The sequence below is a fragment of the Pithys albifrons genome, chromosome 10 (genome assembly GCF_047495875.1).
Source record: "Pithys albifrons albifrons isolate INPA30051 chromosome 10, PitAlb_v1, whole genome shotgun sequence".
In the NCBI taxonomy this organism is placed as follows: Eukaryota; Metazoa; Chordata; class Aves; order Passeriformes; family Thamnophilidae; genus Pithys; species Pithys albifrons.
In genome coordinates, this window is record NC_092467.1 from 31455061 (window position 1) to 31479809 (window position 24749).

At 44.6% G+C, this 24749-nt stretch overlaps 1 protein-coding gene across 2 annotated transcripts; it reads left to right on the forward strand.

Annotated features, from left to right (window-relative positions):
- The first annotated feature begins 2029 nt into the window (after positions 1-2029).
- Positions 2030-24414, forward strand: ATG4C (autophagy related 4C cysteine peptidase). Of its 2 annotated transcripts, none has more exons than XM_071565123.1 (12): positions 2030-2134; positions 3153-3244; positions 5421-5551; positions 6371-6454; positions 7103-7336; positions 9911-10232; positions 12128-12198; positions 13659-13795; positions 16907-16985; positions 17650-17726; positions 21070-21189; positions 23279-24414. In XM_071565123.1, exons 3-12 carry the CDS (start codon positions 5476-5478, stop codon positions 23447-23449), a joined length of 1371 nt encoding a protein of 456 aa, XP_071421224.1. In that variant the 5' UTR covers positions 2030-2134; positions 3153-3244; positions 5421-5475; the 3' UTR covers positions 23450-24414. The 2 variants fall into 2 exon arrangements, with proteins under 2 accessions (XP_071421224.1, XP_071421226.1); XM_071565125.1 differs by having other exon boundaries at positions 5424-5551.
- The last annotated feature ends 335 nt before the right edge of the window (positions 24415-24749 follow it).

The following is a 24749-nucleotide window of genomic DNA, read 5'->3' on the forward strand; positions in this document are numbered from 1 at the left end:
TGTTAGAAGTTTGCTGAAGTTCTCTCCCACTCCCTCTGCAAATCTTTCCTACAGAAACAGGAATTAGTGAATGTGAAAAAAACTCTCTTTAAAGACAGTTATTTATGGTTGCCTGAGTATTTGACAAAAGCTTTGTTTTGCATGAAAAAAAGCAGAAAATAAATATCTTTTCACAATGTGCCTGCCCCAGGGATTTCCATTGCACACCCAGATGGCACATGGTGTGCCCTGCCAGCTCAGCACATGGTTATTCCATTCCTGAGCAGGAAGGGGCAGGCAACTGATTTCAGGCAAGGAACAGCCCTTTCCTCTGATGAACTGGGTGATTCTTTGCTCAACATTCAGCCAGACCCAAGCCAGGTGATCTGCTCAGCTCTCCACATTCCATACACAGAGAGACAAGCACATTCATCTCTGTCTCTGAGAATAAAAGCAAAGATAAAACTTTAAACAACTACTATTCCTGAGAAAGATCATGAAAATTCTGGTTGCAGGAGGCCCATTTCCTTCTGCACTGACAGATCCTCCTCTGTTGTGGGGCCACAGTTTGTTCAAATGAGGTTTTCAGTTTTAAATCTTTATCTTTGGGTGGAAGCAAAGGGCAGGCAGTGAGCTGAAAGGCACAGGAGGATTAGAAAGGTGATCTGCTACATCCCCACCTCAAGGCAACAGCCAGACCTTTGAACATGGTGTTGTCTGCTTTGCACAGTAATACCTACAATCCTCTTTACTCACTGCCCATACTGTGTGAAATATATCCATGAGACTGCACAAAAAACCCACCAGGAAATGCACAAAAAACCCACCAGGAAATGCACAAAACATCTACTGTTGGTATTTGTACCAAAGCTAAATTTTAGATCATGTGCCATAATCATGTGCTGATTACAAAGAATTAAACCAGCCTGAACATTTCTGACCAGCAGAAGGCAGTAAAATCACAAAATGGAAAAAAAACCACCCGAGTTTCCTTCATGAACATAAAATTGGGTTGGTGAGTACACAGGGAAAGCAGGAACATCATCCTTTTATAGGATGCTGAGCTGTAATGCGAGTTCCAGACAGCTGAGAAATTCAAGTCAATCCTTCACAAATCCTGCACTTTTTTTTCTTTAAGCCCTTGGCTCCTGATACACCCAATGAGTATTTTTAAGCAGCTTAAGACAAACAGATTAATGAAGAACCTACTTTATAAAACACTAAAAAAACCCCAAAATCCCTCAGAAGAGTAAGAGGAGATGCAGTGGCTCTGATGTATTTTAGAAAGGAAGTTGAATCAGGGTATGATTTTGGCAAGGGTTGGGCTGGGACCGAAGTCCTTCAGTTTGGAGATCTGGGAAGTGTTTTGCTGTAGTGGAGTCAAAAGACACTGAATTAAAAAAGAACAACAACAACAACAACAAAAACAAAAACCAAAAAACAACAAAACCCCCCAACCAAATAAAAAAGCTCCACCCTCCCCCACGCCACAAAAACCACAAAAAAACCCCAAAAAATCTCCTCCCCGAAAAAAAAAAAAAGACCAAAACCAAGCCAACACAAAAAAACCACACAAAAAACCACACAATCCAACAAAAAAACCCTCCAAACAACAAAAATCCCCACAAAAACCTCCACACAAAAAAATCTAAATAAAACGACAAAATCCCACCAAAACCCAAAGCCCCCCAAAATCAAAAATCTTCCCCGCAAAAAAACCCAAAGAAAGAGAAACGCTGTCAAAGTGCAGCTGCGGACGCCGTGAGGGGCCTTCCCGCTTCTGCCCGTCCGCCTGGGCTTTCGTCTCCAGCCACAGCCCGGCCCCCGGTTCCCTCAGCCCGCCCCGCCGCCTCCTCCCCTCCTTTCCTCCCTCATTCCCACCTCTTCCTCCCTCCTCCCTCACTCCCTCCTTTTCCTCCCTCGCTCCCTCCTCTTCCTCCTCCCGCCTCCCAGCCGCGCTCCAGCTGGACTACAACTCCCGGCGTGCCCCGCGCGCCCCCGCCGCCCGCGCCGCCGCGGCCCCGCCGCAGTGCCCGCCGGGAGCTGTAGTTCCCGCGCCGCTCCCGCGGCAGGCGCAGCGCCGGCAGGCCGCTGGTGCCCGGGCGGCCCCGGGATGGCGGCGGCGGCTCCGTGAGGGGGATCGGTCCTATAAGGGGTGAGCGGCTCCGTGAGGGGTGATGGGCTTCGTGAGGGGGAATCGGTCCCGTGAGGGGTCAGCGGCTCCATGAGGGGTGAGGGATCCCGTGAGCGGTGAGCGGCTCCGTGAGGGGCGATCAGCCCCGTGATGGTCCCCGTGAGGAGGGATCGGCCCCAGGGATGGCGGAGGCGGCTCCGTGAGGAGCGATCAGCTCCATGAGGGGGGATCGGCTCCCTGCGGGGGTCCCGGCGGGTCGGAGGGACCCCCGGCGGGGACGGCCCGGTCGCGGCCGTGGGACCGTGTCCTGTGGGTCGCGGTGTCTCTGCGCTCCTGCCTGGCTGAGTAAAACGTTCCGTCCCTGCTGCAGGATTTTAAGGGGAAAAATAATCTGGGGTTTGGTGGTTTTTTTTCGTTTTCACCCTCCTGCTTCAAAGAACTATAGAATCACAGAATCGACTGGGTTGGAAAAGACCTCCGAGATCATCAAGTCCAACCCTTGGTCCAGCTCCAGTCCGTGTGTGTCTGACTGTCCGCGTGTGTCTGACTGTCCGTGTCTGTCTGACTGTCCGTGTCTGTCTGACTGTCCGCGTGTGTCTGACTGTCCGCGTGTGTTTGACTGTCCGTGTCTGTCTGACTGTCCGTGTCTGTCTGTCCGTGTCTGTCTGACTGTCCGTGCGTGTCTCACTGTCCGTGGGTGTCTGTCCGTGCGTGTCTGACTGTCCGTGCGTGTCTGACTGTCCGCGCGTGTCTGACTGTCCGCGTGTGTCTGACTGTCCGTGTGTGTCTGACTGTCCGTGTCTGTCTGACTGTCCGTGTCTGTCTGACTGTCCGTGGGTGTCTGTCCGTGCGTGTCTGACTGTCCGTGCGTGTCTGACTGTCCGCGCGTGTCTGACTGTCCGCGTGTGTCTGACTGTCCGTGTCTGTCTGACTGTCCGCGCGTGTCTGACTGTCCGCGCGTGTCTGACTGTCCGCGCGTGTCTGACTGTCCGTGTGTGTCTGACTGTCCGCGCGTGTCTGACTGTCCGTGTGTTCGCAGCGGCTCAGGAATGACCTCCGGGGATGACTCTCCGCCGCTCTCCCGTGTGGGTTCCGCCGACTGTGGGTGCCGCCGTCTCCGCTTCTTCCCAGGTAGAAATCTAAAGCAAAGGGGTCCTAATTCTTGATTCATAGAGGTAGTTTGTGGCATCGTTGTCACGGTTTGGCTGCATTCTTTTTGTTTGATCTTTCGCTGCGGTTTCACGGGCTGCGTTGCCTTTGTGTTGTTAATGAACACAAACGCTGCTCTCGGGCAGTTCGGGGCGTGTTCCCCTCAGTGTCAACAAACAGCCCCCTCAGTATTCCCACCCCCTCGGGGGCGGGTAAGGGAGGTCTGAGAGGTCAGGAGTTCTGATTTCCATTAACAGGAGTTTCCCACTGCTCCAGGAGGGAATATCATCCTGAGCATATGTATCTGAATAACTTCTTACAAGAGACAATATCAGTAGAAAATCATTGGCTCTAGATTTAGTAATTTAATACTTTTGTGCCTATTGGGCTTGGATCTGTATTTTCTGGGACCTTCTCCTGGTGCTGTTGCATAGATTTCAGTGGAACTCCTCCTGATGCCTTCTCATATTGATGGGAAGAACCTGCATTTTCCCAGTGGACTAAATGTGCCTGGTTTGTGTTGCCATTCTTCTTGCAAGCCCTTTTTGCCTCTTTAGGATAATGCCAGGGAAGAAGTGTAGCTGGAAGGAAGATAAACGTGCTGCATTGACCATTGTCTTTTAGAGGAAAATGAGCTTCTTTCTCATCTAAATAATTTTACCTTCAGGCCCTTTTGGAACTGCAGAGTTTGTTTCATTCCTAATTTTAGCCAGAGGAAGCTTTTATAGGAATTGGCTTTTAAAGCAATCAGTGACTTCTGCATAAGTGCCTGTTGCTGATGGATCATGTGGGGACAGACAGGACCAAACACACCTCCTGGAGAAGTTCATCTCGCCAGCTTTGCCATCTGGAGCTGATGATATAGGCAGTTTGTCCTAAAGAAAAAAGAGAGGGGAAAAAGGCAGGAGGTTAAAACCCATCTTGAAACTGTCTTTTTCTTCCCTCCCCAGCACAATCTCAGCTTAACTCAAGGCCAGTCATTGCAGGGTTATTGTAGCCATTCCTTGTTTTCACTGGCAAAAAAAAAAAAGTCAGACCTTCCCCACATTTGTGACCTGGCATTGCTTCTTGTTCTGTCAAAAAGCAGATTTTTGTGAAATAACATGATGGAATAATGGGAAAACATGCTAGGGAGGGCTTGTGCAGCAGAGTGAAAGAGTGGATCTGTGAGCACCCTCAGGCTCTGGTGAGACTGTCACCCTTCTGATGGTATTGTCACCCTGACATCTCCACCCTCACTTCAGTTACACTGGCACTGATTAGAGTTTTACTTAAACTGTGCTCCCAATGGAGAGAAGTGACACAATTTAGTCTTTGTCCTGCTTTTGGTCCCAGTTCAATGGGGAATAACACGTGGAAAGGTAAATACAGTTCTAGATTCTCCTTTTAAGGTAAGGAGGTTGTCTCCTGGCCCAAGTTCATTAATTAAACAAGGTAATTCACTTTGCTCACGTCACCATGTAGTGTTATCAGAACTTCCTGTTGAAGCAGGAGCTCTTAATTTTCCAGCTGTCTTTGGAAGTGTTTGGGCTACCAAATACCATCAAGAAAACTTTCTGCATCAAGTAAATTAAAGTGAAGCACTGACAGAGTGCAGGTGGTGAAGGAAGCTGTTAATGAATAGCAAATTTCTTCTTACGGAAAGGGCAGATTTCACCTCAAAAGAAACCTGAAGTGGTAATAATACAGCTGGAACATACACTCCCCTTATCCCTGTTTCTCAGAAATGTGGGAAAACAGGACCAAACTCCCTCTGCAGTCCACCTGCCCCATTTGTAACACAAAAAGTGCATATTGTTCTGTGTTCAGCAGAGAAGAGCAGCATCTATTCTATTTAGTGAGATGCATTTTCATCCCAGTGCTGATTAAAATGAGTGTGCCTGTGTGCCAGCACAGGTTATGTGCTCCAGATCACTTTGCTGGGCAAGGGAGAGCTGCTGGAGAGCATTATATTTTATGTAGCTTTGTGTAGGGCTTTTATTGGTGTATATTTGGAATTAAATTATTTTATTACTTATTCATGGAATGTGGGATTGCTTCTCAGTGTCTGGTGGTGGAGGATTCTGCACGTTTATTGCTGTTTCTGGCTGTGTTGAGCTGAAGTACCTGCGTGGGGGATGCTGTGCCCATGGATGTGTTTATGTTTGTGTTTTTCCAGCAGCAGAACTGAAAGCCTTGCAAGACAGCGATGGCTTTTTCTCTGGGATTTGAATATGGAGGCCACAGGGACAGATGAAGTAGACAAGATAAAATCAAAGTTTATGTCTGCATGGAACAACATGAAATACAGTAAGTGCAACAGTGTCTGGGAAGATCCTGCCTCCATTGAAAAGAATGGAATGTTTCTTGTTGACATGAATGGGATCACGATCTGGGAATGTAACTAATTAATAATAAAAATGCATTATGGCCCTTGAAACAATTTTTTCTTCTATATTATAAACAGCCTGACTAAAACTTCTTTGGCTTTTCATCTGTCAGATAAATTTGCATAATGTCTTTTAAAATTACCTACTCTGAAAACAGTACAGACATTATGTAAATTGTGCTTGATTTGCATGGACTTTTGAACAGGGATAATATGGAATCATCTGCACAAAGTTTTTCTGTTTTCAAATGCACTTTTCTGGAAAAAGTGGGACTGTGTGTGAGACACAAACTCCTCTGAAGAATCTGCTTCACACCCTTGAGTAATGTCCTTTTCCACAGCTGAACATCAATCATTTATTTATGAGCAACCAGATTTTCAGCTGTGCCCTTTACTAATCTGTCCTTGATTTTTCTGCTTTCCCTTTAGGGCTGAGGTTGCTCGGATTTACCACCAGGTTTCTGATAAATTTTGTTAATTCTCATAACTGAGCCTTGGAGATGTCTGGCAAGATGAAAAGATACTTTGTTTTCTACTTTCTTGAGGGCTACCAGGTGGCTGAAGGGGAACAGTAGCCATTGCACCCTCTATGAGATATTTTTATGAAACTAAAACCCAATTTCAGTACTTTTTTTTTATTCCCCCTTCAGGGCCTACCTTTGTCTTAACCAGATGCTGTTGGCAATTCCTTTTTGGAGTACTCCAGTCACAAATTGGTATTTGTTTTGCATCTGTTTTAGGTTGGGTGTTGAAAACAAAAACTTACTTCAGCAGAAACTCTCCAGTCTTTCTGCTGGGAAAATGTTACCACTTCAAAACTGAGGGTGAGTAGAGAGCACTTCACTCATTCCAGTCTCAGCAGGAGCTCTCTGCGTGAATGTTTAATCTTTTAGAAAGACTGTCATCACCAACTACCAAATTCAAGATACAAATATAAAAAGCTTAGAAAATACTCATTTAAATGTCCACCACTAATGCCCCCCATCCTGCTTTACTCAGAGTTTGCACTCCAGCCTTGCTCTTTCCGTGAACATCGTGCTGTAATTCGTACTTTACTTCACTTACCATCAATTTGAGATTTTCTTTCTGAAAACTCCTGACTGAAACAGAGACAACACCTGTACCAGGAGTCACTGCACCAACACCTTTGCTGTCACTGTCCAGTGTGCAGTTTTCTAAGCCTCTCTCTCTGTTTGACCATTTACAGTTGGGTGAATTAAACAGTTACTTGCAGGTCAGTAATTCCACTGGCACAGTGATGTCTGCATTGCTCTGTTTTCATTTTTCCTTTTTTATCATCCGACACATTCCTATTACATTTGCTTTCAAATTTTGCTTTCTTGTCTTTGAAGCAATTGTTACTTCTTGTAAGTTTGCCCTGTTTCTCTAACTGAATAGTTGTGTGCTTGTTAATTGCTTTCTAATAACAGTGCCTTACCAAGGTATAACTTAAATTGTGCTTTGCCTTCCAGAATCTGGTGAGCTCTCTACAGATGGGTCCAATTTTGATAAAATCAACACAGAGATTTCAGGAAATGTTGAGGAGTTCCGTAAGGATTTTATTTCCAGAATCTGGCTGACATACAGGGAGGAATTCCCTCAGATCAAGGGGTCTGCATTAACCACCGACTGTGGCTGGGGCTGCACCCTGAGGACTGGGCAGATGCTGCTGGCTCAGGGCCTTATGCTTCATTTCCTTGGGAGAGGTGAGTGATGGGGGAGGATCTGTGTGTGCTGTCAGCTCAGACATTCTGTAGGGAGCACAGTGGCCCTTGTGTGTCCCACATCTGAGGGGCACTCTTGGTTTTGCTTCTGGACTCCTCATTACTGTTGGAATTGCTCCATTGCATCAGTGATGGAGCTGTCCTACCCTTCCATTTCTGAAAGAAAGAGAACCACAGGAAGCTTCTGTGGTATTTCCAGTATCCAGCTGTGAAGTAAAATACCACAAAACATTTGTGATCCTCTGCCTGGGTGTTCTCATCCATGCCTGTGTTCAGTTCCCTTGAAACTCAGTCATTTCTTGAACTCCAGGTGTGGAAATGAGTTGCAGAGCCCATAGCTGTGGGCTATGGCAGAAGTGAACAGTTTCTTTTATCATCTTTTATCAGTTTTTAAGCTGTACATTATTGAATTTCTTCTAGTATTAATATATTGAGTTCCTAGAAGGATTCTAATGTAACTGCAATACATCATTCCCTGTGTGGAAATTGTCACTATGTCATTTCCTCCCTTCCCCCCGTACTTAGAGAGGAACTTCCCTTTTCCTGAGCACTGTCTCAAAACATTCCCTCAGTCACAGCCACTTGAAGCAGCTTCAGGAGCTGTGGGGCCCTTTCTGCTGTCACAGACTGAGGCTGCTTGTCCTCCCTGTTCTGCCAGGCTGAGCCATGTACTGCAGAGAGGTATTTTAGGGTTTCACTTTCTTTCCACCCCCTTCCCAGTCTGTTCAGAATCTCCCATGTTGTCCCTTACAAACCATCAGCCTTGTCCTCTGTCCCCGCGGTTTGTTGTCAGCGATGCGGGACGGGCCCTGAGCCCCTCGGATGTGTGTGAGAGAACAGTGTGGTGTTTGCACAGCCATTGGTTGGATCTCAGGGATACAGCAGCACAAGATGGTTCTGAAAGCCTGTGTTGATAATGCTTTGCACTCACTGTGCAAATATGATGTAAGCTGTGAACATGGTCCCAGCCCAGCTGCACCACAAAGTCCCCATTCTCGGCAGTGTCAGGACAGAGCTGTCGGGTTGGCTTCTTGAACGTTCCTTTGGCTGGAGATATTTAAGCCATTAAACATTCATTATCTCTTTCAACTGGCTGCAGATATCAAAATATATGTAAATACTTCTGCTGAGAACACAAATCCCTTAAATATCACTTTTGTTATACATACTCTTTGAACAAACTCAGAACCTGACCAAAAGACTCCCTGTGAGCAAGAGTGTGTAATGGCTCATTCTGCAGTAACCCCCAACAAAAATGCCCGAGGTTTCTATCTTTAAAATCCACGGTTCCAAAGAATTCCCTGCACTGTCCCCCATGCATCCTAATTTGGAAAGTGATGGGGTGATTCCAGAGTGCAAGTGATTCTGTGGCAATCCAGTGCACAGGAAAGTGGAGTATGGATGGTCTTTCTGGACTACTTTGCTCCGCACCTGGTCTTCTGACAGCTGGTGAATTATCTTTTGAGAAGCTTTTTATGAGGTCTGGGCAGCTCTGGAAACATATTTAAGTGTTTACACCAAGTTTTTCATGGCTGTTTACTCTTCTCCCAGAGATGTTTTCATTCTGCTTTAATGGTGCTGTTTCTCTTACAAAGCAAAACTTCCCCGCAGTTTCTAGCTGGGATACTTACACTTCCACTGCCATGTGGAATGTTCCAGATATTGCTGAATAATGTTGTGAAAGAGGTTTTATTTTAAATATTAAGGCACTGCTAAGTTTTACTTTGAAATGCCTGTACTCAAGACACTGAAAGATGAAGTTTGACTGCACAGGAACATCCTGTGAGGGTGTTACCCTGAGCTACACGTGCCTGGTACGTTTACAAGTAATTGCTTGAACTTGTGGGAGAGAATTCCAGGCATCTGACTGTTCCTAGTTCTGCTGAGGCCCATCCTGCTGTAGGAGGAATGCTGTGTAGGATGCATCCTTAGAGAAACCTTCAGCTGGAAGTGCAGGCTCTAGACACTGTGCTGAGTAACACTTAATCCACCTTGTCTTGTAATCTAAAATCACAAGTTTAGGAATCGAAGAAATCTTGCCTATTTTTCTGCTTTGACATATTGCCAGGAAGAAGTGTTTGTTTTGACATCAGTAATTCCTCAGGTTTGTCTGGGGTTTGTTTTTTGATAACTGACAAACCAGAAGAATCAGAACCAGCTTTTGAAACTTCTTGTTTGGCGTGGATAAAAGGTTTTTGGATAGTGCTGAAGAGCTGACATTCATATTCTTAGTATGTAAGAGAGTTCTAACCTGTGCCTTGTGATCAGGGATCTCTTGTTCTTTCAGCTCTGGGGTGGTGGAGTATCAGATAACAAAAAGTCCTGACAACCACTGGGTCATTGTATTCCACCTGCCATTCAGCAGAAAGTAAAAGGAAGCTGGAATGGCTGAAACTACTCTACTGGTTTTGTTTACATTTCAACAGTGCCATTTGCAGCTCGGCATGTAAAACACACACTGGTCTAAGGAGCACAGGGGACAAAGGGAAGGGATTTGATTAATGTAACAGAAAGTTGGTATCAAGCCTGATGGGCACCTTGCATTCCTCTCTGCAGCCTGGGTGTGGCCGGAGGCGCTGGACTTGGACTCGGACTGCGAGTCCTGGACGTCCCACACGGTGAGGCGGCTCACGGCGTCCCTGGAGGCGTCGCTGTCGGCGGAGCGGGACCTGCCCCCGCGCCAGACCCCGCGGGGCACGAGGGGCAGCCGGCACCGCGCCGAGAGCAGGAACGACGCGTACCACAGGAAGATCATCTCCTGGTTCGGGGACTCCCCGCCCGCAGCGTTTGGCCTGCACCAGCTCATTGAGTTTGGCAAGAAGTCCGGGAAGGCGGCGGGGGATTGGTACGGCCCGGCCGTCGTTGCCCACATTTTGAGGTAAAAGCACCTTTGTCGTTCCGTACCCGTCTTTGTTACATTACAGAGAAGCATTTCAGGGTGTCCTGAGATTATTTCAGTCTAACTGAGCATCCAGCTGTTCATTATTGGCTTGGTAAAACACCCAGCAATTCCAGAGATTTTCCAGAGGCAGGAAGGAAAACAGCATTCAGTCCCTGCACCTACTGCTGAGCTTTTATCAGTCTTATTTCAGGAAAAAAGACAACATTCCTGTGTTCCTGTACTTGGGGCAGTAGAATCCCAAGGATCTCTCACAAACCTTTGAGGTAGAGCTACATCTAATGAAATGTTCTAAAAACTAACCACTCTTTCAACCTTGGAACATGCATAACATTAGAGATTTTTTTTTATACTGTAACCTGGGGGCTGTAATGTACTGATAGTGTAATGAAATGTCAGAGCTAAAATTGATGTTTTCAGCATTTCTTTGCACACATCAAATTCTTGTGAAACTGTAAATGTATGGGACTATTAATATTATAATTATATCACAGTAAAAGTAAAGGGTCTGTGACATTCAGTGTGGTTAAAAAAAAAGTCGAAAGTCAAATTTCTCTGTGCTGTGTGCCTTGATGTGCCATTTCTTTGAATATTTTGGGGGTTTTTATAGTCTTATATGCCTGTTTTCTTAGTGGATTCCAGTTTACCTATAAACTGAATTGCTAATAAGCAGCAGAAGCCAAAGTTCATACATTTATATGTCCATATTTATATATTTTTACATGAATATATGAATAGCAGACTTTGATATTTAGTGTGCAAGTGTGTTGATCTGAAGTGCAGCTGTGCTGAAATAGTGAGGGGTGTATGTGTCAAACATGCAGATTCATACAGGGGTGTAGGAGCCCAGCATTGTTAATGTGTTTGATTCTACTTTTTCTGGTGATGGAAGTTGTCAGAATTCTTTTTGCTTGCTTTAATAAATTACTATTAAATTCCCTGTTTTTTTCCCCAATGGTAGCAGGGAGGGATTTGGTGCAGAGTTACACTCAGCACAGCCCCAGTGGTGGCTTCCAGCCCTGCAGAGGTTTCCCAGCCTGGATCTTTCTCTCTGACAGCAGCACTAACAATGTACAGCTACCTCATAACCTGGGAACGACTGTATTAAAAGATTCCTCTCAAAATGGTGTGAAATAAAGGGATAGTGACCGTTTAATGCAAGTGTGTGTTGAAGTCAAAGGCCAATCTTCTGTTTTGAACAGTTTCTTTACAAATGTTGTCCTTGATTGATGACCATGGTTCTGACTATCAACATATATTTTCTTTTAGCTTGTAGGCCCATTACTCTTATTCTTTTGAGGACAGCCTAATATTATATTTTTGAAAGTTTTGGCAAAACCCACAGCTTTTTATGTCTAGTCTTTATTTCCATAGACACCAGGTGTTAATCTGTGGCTGGTTATATGAACTGAGGTCAAATAAAGAGATCTGTTGTGTTGAAAATAATATTTTTGTCACCAAACTGTCTCAATATACATGGCAGAAAGTTGTTATAGACAGAAAGAAATGAGGTAGAGAATATGAATTCCATTCTAAGTTAATGTGGGATCTGGGGCTTTTTTTGTGGTTTTCATTGTTTCTCCTAAATAGCCAGACATTGTCATCTTTGCTTGGGAAAAACATGTTTCCATATACACTGCAACTTGGTGTGCAGTGTTTAAAAACAAACAACCTGCACCTGTATTTACCAGGAAGGGAAGCTGTATTGAATTAAACAAAACAACCCCTCCAAAAAAACCGAAACCAAACAAAAAAACCCGTTAACAAACAATTAAAACTAACCTGTTTCTAAAAAACTAAGTAAGTTATGTTTATTTACTCTTAAATCTTTTTTAAATGAGAGATGAGTTAAATAGTTTTGTGTTTGTTCTTAGAAAAGCTGTTGAAGAAGCAAGAGACCCTGAGCTACAAGGAGTAACAGTCTATGTTGCTCAGGATTGTACAGGTAAATGTGATTTTGGAGATTTTTGCACACGTTTTAGATGCTTTTTATGCCTTTCAGTAAGCACTTAACAATAGAGCTTTAAAGGGAAAAAAATATAAAATGGATCTGTAAACCTGAGATTATGTAGACAAAGGAGATTCTCTTTGTATGTTCCTTGTCTGGTGTCATCAAATCCAGCACAGCGTTCCCTCAGGAGACAAGGTCACCTGCCAGAGGGTCAGTGGTGTCATACCTGGGGCAGGGCAGGAGGGTCAGTGGTGTCACACCTGGGACAGGGCAGGAGGGTCAGTGGTGTCACACCTGACCTGGGGCAGGAGGGTCAGTGGTGTCACACCTGGGACAGGGCAGGAGGGTCAGTGGTGTCACACCTGAGCCTGGGGCAGGGCAGGAGGGTCAGTGGTGTCACACCTGGGGCAGGGCGGGAGGGTCAGTGATGTCACACTGGGGGTAGGGCAGGAGGGTCAGTGGTGTCACACCTGGGGCAGGGCAGGAGGGTCAGTGGTGTCACACCTGGGGTAGGGCAGGAGGGTCAGTGGTGTCACACCTGACCTGGGACAGGACAGGAGGGTCAGTGGTGTCACGCCTGGGGCAGGGCGGGAGGGTCAGTGATGTCACACTGGGGGTAGGGCAGGAGGGTCAGTGGTGTCACACCTGGGGCAGGGCAGGAGGGTCAGTGGTGTCACACCTGACCTGGGGCAGGAGGGTCAGTGGTGTCACACCTGGGGCAGGGCAGGAGGGTCAGTGGTGTCACACCTGGGGTAGGGTAGGAGGGTCAGTGGTGTCACACCTGAGCCTGGGGCAGGACAGGAGGGTCAGTGGTGTCACACCTGACCTGGGGCAGGGGGACCCCCAGCCCTGGGCCATCCACCAAACTGGTTATAAACAACTTCAACTGAGCCAGTTTCACTTGACTTACAATGACAGCAGAAGGTCAAGTTCTGTTAATTTGTCCCTTCCTTGTCCTGGGCACGATTTTTACATCTCTCTCAGCCTGAAGTAAATAAGCAATAACACAACATTAAGTTTTTTCCCCTCATTTTCAGTGACTGTGTTGTGTTAACTTTAGACAGTGAACTCGAGTATTGATTAAAACCAATTATTGCCTTTTTGCCTTGAATATGTAGATGTTTCTTTTAGTTGTAGGCTTTCAAGTTTTAATTATTCCTTTCAGAGGTTTATATACAGTAAATAAATATTTATTGGCTTTCCCCTAACCTACCCCTTCTGCATTTCCATGGCAGTGTAACTTCTCAGCAGCAGCAATTACCATTGTACACAATACTGCTGAAAACGTGGAGATACAACAGTGGGTTTGATCAGACTCCCCCAGGGTTGTATCTCAGGAAGGTTTGGAAGGGCAGCATTGTGTTTGGTCAGGCTGTGGTGCCTTTGCTGTAGGTGAGTCTCTGAAAACCAGAGGTTAAACTTGGCATGTGAATGTTCCCTGTGTGTCCTTTCAGTGTACAGCTCCGATGTTATTGACAGGCAGTGTTCCTTCCTGGACTCTGGAAAAGCTGGCACAAAGGCTGTGATTGTATTGGTTCCTGTGAGACTCGGTGGGGAGAGAACAAACACGGACTACTTGGAGTTTGTAAAGGTATGAAATGAGAGTTCAATCATTTCTCAAAGAGTAGCACAAGGGGATATGAAAAGCGACTTCACGATGGTAATTCTGCCCATTAAACGTGTGGTGGGGATTTTACAGGTGAAGGTTGTAAAGTTTGACTTTACAGGTTTTAAATTTCCCTATTACAAGATCAGACATAATTGCAGAGCACATGATGTCCCTTGGTGAAGCCGTGATAAGTGTCCTGCTCCTCCAGCAGTACCTGGAAAGACATTAATGCAGTGGCTCAAATTACAAATGGTAATTTAATATAGCACGACTGTAATAGCATATGTAACTAAGGATCAGGCAGTGTTTTAAAATATAAATATACTCAAGCCCTTAGTCTTCTTATTTTCTGAAATATCAAATGGTCTAAAGTTGTTCCTTGTCTGTTCTTCCCATTTTCTTTTGTCTTTTCCTTCCCTTAAGAGAGGGCATGGAATTATTTGATATCTTTAGTCACTATTCAGGTGTTTTTTCAGTGTCTGGATGAAGTTTGAGGACAGCATTGCAGGAGTAGCAAACAGTTACCACAAATAAAAATGGACTGGAAAAACGTAGAACTCAAGCAGAAAGCAAAGGGAAGGAAGGTCTGTGCTGTCCTGTTTTTCCCAGAGGAGTTCTGCTGGCACCTGAGGATGTGCACTAGTCCTGCCTCTGGCTTCCCTTAGGAGAGACCTTGTTCTCCCAGCCCTGCTGCTTTTATTTCATTTTACATGAAATAAATAAATTTATCTGCCTTGAACAAAAGGGGAGTCTGCAACATCTTTTTTTTTGTGACTTCACTCTAAAATCTGAGGAAAACATTTGTTTTTTACTGGCATGGGAAGACAGACCGGTGAAGCCTTTTAAGTGATGAACTTAAATTGTTATTCTTTCCTGATTATTTCCTTGTATTTTCAGGCAGTTGCTTTTGGAAGAGTTTTAGTTTTTAGCCAGTTTTAGCAGCTGGTTCCCTGTGTGATTCCTGCTGTTCACTTCCCAAGCCTTTTCCTGCTCTTTGCAGGCTGAGGGAGGCTGTGATAAGAGGCCTTTCAGCTGCATCAATTAGTCACTCCAGGCTCTGCCTTTGCTGTGCACAAGGAGTGACTAAATTTTTGGAGCCTGGATTTAAGTTAAAAATGCAGATTTTAGAATGGATCACGAGAGGTGATTTCTACAAAGGATTTTATATTTATGGATGAAAATGGATAAATTTTTTATAATTCACTTTTAGGAGAAGCTTCCCACAGATGGAGCAGTGATCCATTACTGTGGGGAGCCTGGCAGAGGATGTGTCTCCTTGGCTCTTTGAGCCTTTCCCTCTCCTCTGCCTCAATGTTCTGTGATTCTCAGTCATCTTGGGGCATTTTCTGAGAAAACCTTATTCATGTTTTAAATAAATTTTCTAAGAAAGCTGCTCAATTGTATTTGAAATAATTTTTCCAAGAAAGCTTCTCATGCATATTTTAAATAAGCATCACTATTTTTACCCATACAAACCATGCTGGATTTGACTCTGTAGCATCTCAGGTGAGGTTGGTAAGTGACGTCATCATTGTCTAAACAGGGAAAATTTTATCTCAAGAAGCTTTGGTCTTAATAATATAATATAAAAATAACAATCATTTTATTGAGAGGAATGTTCCCACTTCCACAATGGTAATGGAGCAGTTTTAGTTTGAATGGTTGGTGTCCTGGAGGAGAGGATTGAGATGTGACTGCCAGTTAATGAAGATCTCACTGTGCCTCAGCTGACTGTCTCCTGGAATGTGTTCCCAGCTCAGGCATCCAAGTTTTTGGACCCAACCCTTTCCTGCTGCCACAAGAAACCCACAGTGATTTATGGACATTAAAGGCTTCAGTTGGATGGAAAGGTTCAGTTTCCAGAGTATTTACTGGCCATGGGCTTCACTGGCATTACAGCAGCTGGGCTGAGCTTTCCTAAGTGCTCCATGCTGGCAGTGCAGCTCCTGCTTTGGTGGGATAACTGGTGGAGAATGTGGGATAACTGATGATGGAGAACTGTGCTAAGCCAAGGCTGAAGAGTCACAAAAATCCTAATGAACCTCGTGAAAGTGGGAAGTGCAGGAATATTCTGAAGGGAGAGGGAGGCAAGTCCCTCATGCCTTTTTCCATCCCTCTGCTGGGGACTTGTGAGAGAGAAATGACCAAGGGTGTTTTCCTTGGATTCTGCTGTCCCTGCCTGCATCCAGAGCTTGTGGGGACAGAGGAGTTTCAGTCAGTTAAACTGCAGGAACGTTCTCACCTTGGCAGAACTGTGTGTCTATAGGTAAATCCTTCTCTCCAGCACTGGAAGGTATATCCATAAAATCCACGTTTTATTAAGTAGTAAATCTGCTCAGTTGATCCCAACCCTTTTCAGCCTGGATGAGCAGGAATACACTGGCATGACTGTAGCCAATGGGTGATATCCCAGTTCTCAATCCTCAGTGGCTCCTGGTTTTGCCATGGATGCAAGAGTCTATTCCTTTCTTTCCACCTCCAGACTGAAATGATTCCTTCATTTTTCCCATATCCCTCTTAATTAGGTGTGTTAGGATTGCCCCTTTCCCATAGAGATGGTTCTGACTTCTCTGCCCTCACGGGCAACATCCAGGGAGATTTATGGCATGTGTGTTGTGTGTTTGTCCTCCCTGGATTCTGGGCAGCTGCTTTCAGAGCTGGATCTTGGCACTGCTCTTGCTCCAAGTGGCATTTCTCTCCAAGATGTAGGAGCTGATTCTCAGGCCAGCCTTGTCCATTGAATGCAGGAAGAAGGGCCCCCAGGGCCACAGGGTAAAGCTCAATACTTGGGAATATTTTGACTAAGCAGCTTATGCTCAATTTGGATGACATTACATTTTCCCTCCTCCCCAACAATCATACTGCCAGTTCTCCCAGTGTGTGGGCATCTCATGGAAGGGCAGGACTTTCTCTGGAATATCTGGTGCTTTGTTTTCACTTTGGTCAAGTCTCAGAAAATCATGAATTTGGTCTTTAAAAAAAAATCAAAATAAAATAAATTCTTTGCCTAAAACGGTAAAGAGCAAGTGTTTTACTTCAGTTTAGCACTTCCTCTGTTTAACACTGTCCTATTATTTCATGTTCTTGCTGTAGGGAATTTTAAGCCTGGAGTACTGTGTTGGGATTATTGGTGGCAAACCCAAGCAGTCGTATTACTTCGCTGGATTCCAAGGTTAGTGTTCTAATGTGTTATGTCTCTTCAGTAGTTTTTTCTCTCAAAGTTAGGAAGTTAATATCAAACCAGTGGGAAATAGCATGATTAAAATAGCAAAATGAGTACCTTATTAATTCATCATATCTCCCCAAGCCCAGCCATTTGTCATTTACCCCACAGAGTAATTGGATTCTGTAAAATGTACATTTAATTTCCGTTGTTGCATAAACAAGGCATAATTTATCTGTTTCACCAAAGTTGAGGAGCATTTGCTGTTACTGCCTGGCAGTTCTTATTTACCTATTTACTCTGCCCTGCTCTAAGTGGTGTGAGTTGATGCCCAAATGACAAGCAATATATTCTCCCTGTCAGGAGGAAGCAGCGCGATACATTTTTCATACGCAAACTCCAGAATATAATTGTGTGTTTGTAAAAGTAATTTTATCACCAAAAATTAAATGACAGTTTCATCACTTTATAAAAATTCTGCTTATACAAGCATATTTGATTATGCAAAAGTTAATCTGTCCTGCAAAAACCAATGCTTCAGTCAATGAGTATCAGCCTGGCGAGCAGTTACTCGCTGCCTTTTTTTCCAGCTGTTCTGCATAGAAATTGGATTGTAAGCAGTGTAATAATAAGGTGTTTTTTGAATTACTTGTCTTCTGTTTTGTCCTTGTAGATGACAGTTTGATTTACATGGATCCTCATTACTGCCAATCTTTTGTAGATGTCAGCATAAAGGATTTCCCTCTTGAGGTACTATGGATATAGACCTGGCACTGTTTTCTTCCCATATGAATCAAACACTAATTATTTAGAGATGTTCTAGCCAGCAGCAGCTTTATGGTTTTACAGTTACATGTTATTTATCAATGTCCTGCCCTTCTTTATAGGCCTATAATCAACAAAAATGACCAGAGGTTAAATCTCAATATGGGGGTTTAATTTTTACTTCATTAATCTTCATCTGTTTTCTTTTTAATGATCAGAGAATCTCAAAAACAGATGATCACTTCATTTAAGTAATTTTACATCAGAGAAAATAGATAATATTTATAGATCTTAAAGTTGTTTAGATTGGAGGTTGGCTAGTTTGTCTTTTTGTCATTTTATTTTTTTAATTCGAATTGCAATCATCATCATGGATAGAATGACTGTGGTATTGAATAAGAGTAACCTGGAAGTAGATAGAGCTAAGGGAGGTTTTTAGAGAACTCAATCTACAAGTACCCTGGGAAAACATTACCAGTTGCATGTCAGTGTTCAATGGCCACAGTACTCACAGCAGGAGTCCTCGGTGCCACCCACACAAACCCGCCTTGCTCTGGTGTCCAACGTCCACAGGAACTTCCAGCAGCTCTTGCTCAGTGTAGGGACAGTCTGTGGGTGCATCCTGTGCTCAGGACAGAGGCAGCTGCTCCAGAGCAGAGCTGGGTCTGGCCATTGGTGGGGGCTCCTCAAACCACAGCGTTCTGAGAAGGGAAACACTCCTAAGGGGAGAAGCAGGGCTGCAGAAACAACACAGTGCATTAGATAAGGAAGGGAATGTGCATGTACAGTGCTGATCCCAGCACCATTACCAAATTACCACCAAAGGTATTTCATTAAAGTGCTTTTATATAGATACTTCTATCTAGAGACAGACAGACAGACAGACAGATAGAGAGATATCTGAAAGGATTTACACAGGGCTAATGTCAAGTCCTAGGGCTGACTTAAAGCAAACACTACATATTTTTCATTACTTAAGCTTAACAGAAAGCTTTAATTAGCCTGTTACATAACACAGAGTGTGAGATTCCCTAGGAAATGAGAAGGTTCTAAGTTAAGCAAAGGAACACAGCAGCAAAGTGTATTGGAAATGTTCTAGCCAGCAGGTTTGGTTATATTCAGACATGCCATCAGATTTACCCTATTGAGGTGTTTGGAGGAAGAGCTGGTGAGTCCCAGCTCTGCCTGTTTTCCTGTGGCAGCAGCCAGAGGTGATAGCCAGATCCTGCTGCTTTGTGCTGGTAACTGTTTTAGTGTGGTACCTCTGTGAACATTTTACAGTTTAATTGCAGTTTAAGAGCACAAAGCAGCAGAGCTGAAGTGACTTCCTTAAGGTCACGCCACAGCTACAAAAAATACAAACCTTTCTGGTTTCTGTTGCCATGACTCATCCTCCACACTGTGCTGCAGACTGGCATTGATACGAACTTCCAGATAATAATAAGGTTTTAAACTGTATTTTGAAGGTATGTGAGCTGCCAGCTTGCCTTGATCGCATCCTAATGCTTCCTGCAGACGGAAAATAGATTGCAATTTAATGCCTGGTGCATTTAGTAGTATTATATCTTTGTCCAGAAATGTCAAAAGTAAACAGAAATTGCTTTCTTAGTGGGGATAGTTGCTCGTTAGATTTATCTGTAGGGAGTATTTTCAAAATTGACAAATTGTCCAGAATAAGTTGGAAATCAATCCACTCTGTATTGGCTCCCAGCATCCATTTGTTTGGAGGAGTGGGAAAAAAAAGCCTCCCCACTTCTCTTTGTTGTGCAGTGATTTGTGTAGCATTAAACCTCCTGCGCTGACAGTGCAGCACGGCTGGAGGGACAGGGCTGTGCAAGGCAGGGTTTGATCTATGCATTGGGTGACTCAGGAATTAATATTAAAAATACAATTTCTGTATAGAAAATTTGAGCAGTGAGGAGAAAAAACGGTGCCTAAAATCAATCTGGTAGAAATAATACTAATTGTCTTTGCTTGTGTTTTTTAGCAGAGGTTTTACGGGAATACCTTTTAGGTTTGTAAGCACAAGAAAAAAAGAATGTATTATGTGAAGCTGTTACAGGGATGGATACTCTGGGGCTCAGTAACCAGTGCTGTCTTCTGTAGGGTGACTTTCCTGATGGGCAGAACAGGGGACAGACTGGGTGTGTAGCACACAGGCAGTGTGGTGCTGGTGCTGTACCCCAGCTGGATTGCAGCAGCTGTTGGCTCTCCCTTGGAGGGACCCCGGCAGTGCTGCCCAGAGCTCTCCTGTGCCGGTCCTGAGCTGCCCAGAGCAGCCCTGGGCACGCACAGCTCCCCTGGGAATGGGAAAGGGAGGAGCACAGGGTCTTCCTGGGGAGTTCTGGTTCCCAGGGGAAGTTCTGGAACCCCAGATGTGCATTGGGCCCAATGGGATCTCTGGTGCCGTGGTGTGTTCCGTGTGTTCCGGAGCCGCTGGAGCAGGGAGGGATGCTGGGGATGTGAGAGAGGGAGGATGGTGGGGTTGGAGGTGGGATAGAGGGGACTGGCTGCCTTGGAGGGACAGGTGGTGAAATAATTCCAGTTAGTGGACAGTGAGCTTCCCCAAAACTGCAGCTGCTGTAATGAACACCCACAGAATCAGGGTATTCAGGATATACATTTCTTTCCTCATAAACTGATTGAGGAGCACGGGGAAGGGGGTTTTTGTTTGTTTTTTCTTACAGCATGGCTGCTGATGGTTCACAGCACTGTCAGAGCATCATCTGTCATGGAAAGAGATCTCACATAAGGAAAAACCCATTTGTAAAGCAGGGCATGTTGTTTGGGTTTTCCCTACTTGTGGATCATTGTAATATGGTTTTGCTTTTGTGGGTTTTGTGTGTTTCTGAACCCATTTCATTTACGAAAGGAAAATGCATGAGGTTGGTTTATTCCATTATGTCTCTTTTATGGAGCTGGGGGAGGGAAGGGGGCACTGGGCGGTGGCAGTAAAGCAGTAAGGTAGTGCAAAAGCTGTTACAAATTCAATTTGCAGAAGAGCACTCACCTCCTCTGCCTTGGGAATATTCATAAAGTATTGCTGGGAGCAGCAGACCTTTGACAGATTCCAAACTAACGTGGTGTTGTGAGCAAGTTTGGGGAATGCAGTGCAAGCAGCAGGAGGTTTTATGTGTCTGGGGAAGAGTGGAATTATTTGAATGTTTGGGAGGTGGAAGAAATTACTTTAGAAGTGTGTGCTGGGTGTGAATTCAGGTGGTGCAGAGGACTGGATGGTAAAGCTGTGGAGGGGGCAGTAAATGTGTTGGTCTGTGCCATTATTGACCATCACCAGGTATTTCATGTTTTTTAATCTTGACACTTGCAGTCATTCCACTGTCCTTCTCCCAAAAAGATGTCATTCAAAAAAATGGATCCGAGCTGCACCATAGGATTTTACTGTAGGACCGTGCAGGACTTCGAGAAGGCTTCTGAAGAAATCACCAAGGTAGGTGTCCCATTCCCAAACCGCCCCCTCGGCCACGGCGCTGCGTGGGGAGGGGAGGGGAGGCGGCTTTGCCCCTCTAGGTGGATATCATCCTGTTGGTGTGTTTCCTGCTGCTTTATCACGCTCAGAAGCCCGTGCAGTTCCTCATCCCGTGGGGTTTGCCCCGTGCCAGGCCGGGCGCTGCTGCCGCCGGGCCCACGAGGTGGCACTCGTGACGTGGGAATGTGCCCGAGCCGAGCGGGGCTGCCCCGGCCCGCACCGACCCTCGGGAGGGATCGGCTCGGGGGCGGCAGGGTTGGATCCAGCCCTCGCTAGCACAAGTGCTGTTTCCAGCGGCGTTCAGGGCAGTGATAGTTGGGGAATGCTGGGCTGAGCTCTGTGGAGCAGGTGTCACCCAGCAAACCTGTCTGATCTGGGGAAACCCTGCTACAGGCTCCTTCAGGTCCAGGTACAATTAACTTTTTTCTCCTTGATTGTTACAGTGTGTGAGGGATGGAAATGCTGCATCCTAAATTTGTTCTGTGAGCCGTGGTAGCAAATACCTGGTGATTTTAACAAGCAGTCTATGAAAAGGGTGCAGCAGCAGAAGATGGGCACAGTACTGATAATCCACCCACAGCTGCACGAGGAATTAGTGTTTGTACAGCATTTGGCTTGTCCTGTTTACTGGTATTAGTATTAGAGCCAAACAAGCATTTTTTAAACTTAATGCTCTTTATAATCTTCAGTAGGTATGGATTAGTGCTGAAGCTGTTTCTTTCATTCTTACCCAGAGCTAGAAAGTACATTTAAAGAAGCAGAAATTCCTAAGCAGCAGGTACACAGAAAGTTTAGGTAGTGAAGTTCCTATTTTTCCATGTTTTCCTGTTCTGTCATGTAGAGGAAAGAGTGTAATAACATGGGGAAAAAAGTCTGATTACAAAATTACTTCCACTGGAAGTTCTCTTTCTCTTATTTTCATCTTTCTCTTCTTTTGGGATTAAGTACATTTAATTGTTATGGAAATCCTCATGGCTCCTCCAAATCTTGGAGCTCTTACACTGGTATTTTAGAAAAGTTCTTTAACATTAGTGACATTATTTTATAGAAATATATTTTGGGCATGGTAAGTTTGAAAATGGAGGAAAGTTTGGATGCAGAGACAATGTGAGAAACATCCTGTGATCTTTCAATAATTCCTTCACATCCTTTGTGTTTTCCTGTTCTTCCATTATTTTTCCCTTTGTGCAATTTCCATGCAGTAACTCTTGAACTATAAAGCCCAGGGTATTCCAGTGCCCCGTGTGTGCTGGAGTTTTAGTTCCACTCAGTGTGTATCTCTGGGCTGATGTAGTTCTGCAGTCACTGCAGCACTGGGCTGCTTTTTTAAAGCAGGTAAGAAAAGGTAAAATAAATTAAAAAATAAATCAGGATAAAACACCCTGAAAGGCTGGAATGTCTTTCAGTATCTGGCAGGTTTTTGTCTGCCATTAAAGGTGTTTTGCTGATCTGATTCAGTATCTCTCATTTTCCCCCCACCTGCTTTCTCCATGCTCAGTTTTCTTCTTTATAAAAGTGGATTTTGGGCACCCTGGTTCCCTCAGCCTGTGCCTGTCATCACTCTGCTCTGAGCCACGTGCTCCTGACGGGCTTATTTACTTGGGGGTGTGTCTAAACTTTGTATGAAAACACTGATTATTGCACGTGCTGATTGCACCATAAAACACCTCCCCAAGGTGCCTGGTTGCTGCAGAATTCATACCTGTGTCGAGGAGAGCCTTGTGGCCATTAACTGTTTCAAGAGGGTTTTACCTTCTATCTTTTGTCTTTTTGTCTTTATCTGCCTTGCACTGAATCAAACAGCACGTCCAGGTGATCTGTGAGGAACCAAACACAGGGTTAGGCATGAAATCAGCAGCTGCCTGAGGAAGAAATGCATGTCTAGTAGTAGTAGGAGAAGTTTGGGTGGTGTGATGCTTCTGTTTTAATGAGATAATAAAAATAAACAATGCATTCTTTGCTTTACAGCCATCATCAGACAAATATCACTACTTACTGTATTTCTTAATTAGAAATTAACATTTTTGGGGGGTTGTGTTCTATATTGTAGATGCTGAACTCTTCATCCAAGGAGAAATATCCCTTGTTTACTTTTGTCAAGGGTCATTCTAGAGACTATGACTTTGCTTCCAGTCCACTCCATGAAGAAAATGACCTTTTCTCTGAGGATGAAAAGAAGAGATTAAAAAGATTTAGTACAGAGGAGTTTGTCTTGCTCTAAGGACGTTTTCCACGAGGTTTCGGCAGCTGTCCAGGAGAACACTTGCCTTTTGAAAGATCAAAGTGTGCGTGTCCTCCTCCCCAGAAAGGCAAGCTTGGGTGAAATTGGTCTATTTTCATAAAGATGATAATGTTTTGTATGTTAATTGTCTTTAAAATGTCTTTCTCTAATGTATGTACTAATTAGTTGTGCTCAGTCTTTGCTCACCACCAGGTGTGCTGAGGTGAGCTGGGGCTCCCCCTTGTAAATCCTCGGGCATTCCCCAAATCCCACCTGGTGGCCCTCGTGGCCCTCAGTCCAGGACAGGTCCTGGTGTGTTTGGATGCACATCCGGAGGTTTGGAGACCACGCTGTTCCTGTCTGTGAGCAGGAGTGGAGCTGTATCCTGTGGGAGGGGTCCCGTCTCCCTGTGTGGCCCCAGTGGCCCCTCCCGAGCGGGAAGGGCAGGCTGATGGATCGGGAGGGCCTGTCAGCTGCAATCCCGGCATAATTGTAGAGGCTGAATTGGGAGTTAAGCTACTATTTAGCAGTATGATTTTCTAATGGTTTCTCATTAAGCTTGCTTTGGAGCCTTAATATGAGGAGAGAAGATAAAGTATTACCTTTCCCCACAATTTTTAGAGGTTATACTATTAATATTAACTGCAACCAATCAAAGCAGCTCCAGACAATTATTAGAAGAGAGCAGTGTTTGTTTCCTGTTTCAACTACCATAATGGTGAGGCTTCTCCTACTAGTGCAGCTTCCAAATCAAAGCAGAGAGGGGTGGGTGTGAGAAATTCTGGGCTGTGATTATTATTTTTGTTTTGATATGTGTCGTTACTGTACAGATGATTACTTGATGGTGTGTGTTCTCAGATTGCAAACAAATGTACAGAAATAGTTTAATGTTTTAACAAAGTAAATGCAATATTTAAAAGATGTATTAACGCTGCTTGGGAAATAAAAAAGCTGTGGAATCATGAGGTGCATGTGCCTTTCATATTAATATCAGATCCTCTAAAAGTGAGTATAACCCTGCATCTAAAACAATATTGTAAGGTGTGAATACTCTGTTTATTTGCAATAAAGGCAGATTTTATTGTTGTGTTGTAAACCAAATGCTCCCTGCTCTAAGTGCTGCTCAGGCACAGAGGCACAAGTGTTGCTGATCCAAATAAAAAGCATCACGTGTTCATTACAGCACCTTTTATGAGGCAGAGGTGACTAATGGGTCGATTTCAGGCAGAACTACATCAGGTCTGTGTCCGTGTGTGCATTTGCACATGTTAATTAATATGCCAAAAAGCAAAAATGAGAT

What these genes read in the sequence shown, in the direction of transcription:
- ATG4C (XM_071565123.1), top strand. Translation starts at nt 5,476, where the DNA reads ATGGAGGCCACAGGGACAGATGAAGTAGACAAGATAAAATCAAAGTTT. An exon ending in GCTTCATTTCCTTGGGAGAG is followed by an intron (nt 7,337 to 9,910) that starts GTGAGTGATGGG and finishes TCCTCTCTGCAG; the next exon opens with CCTGGGTGTGGCCGGAGGCG. An exon ending in TGTTGCTCAGGATTGTACAG is followed by an intron (nt 12,199 to 13,658) that starts GTAAATGTGATT and finishes GTGTCCTTTCAG; the next exon opens with TGTACAGCTCCGATGTTATT.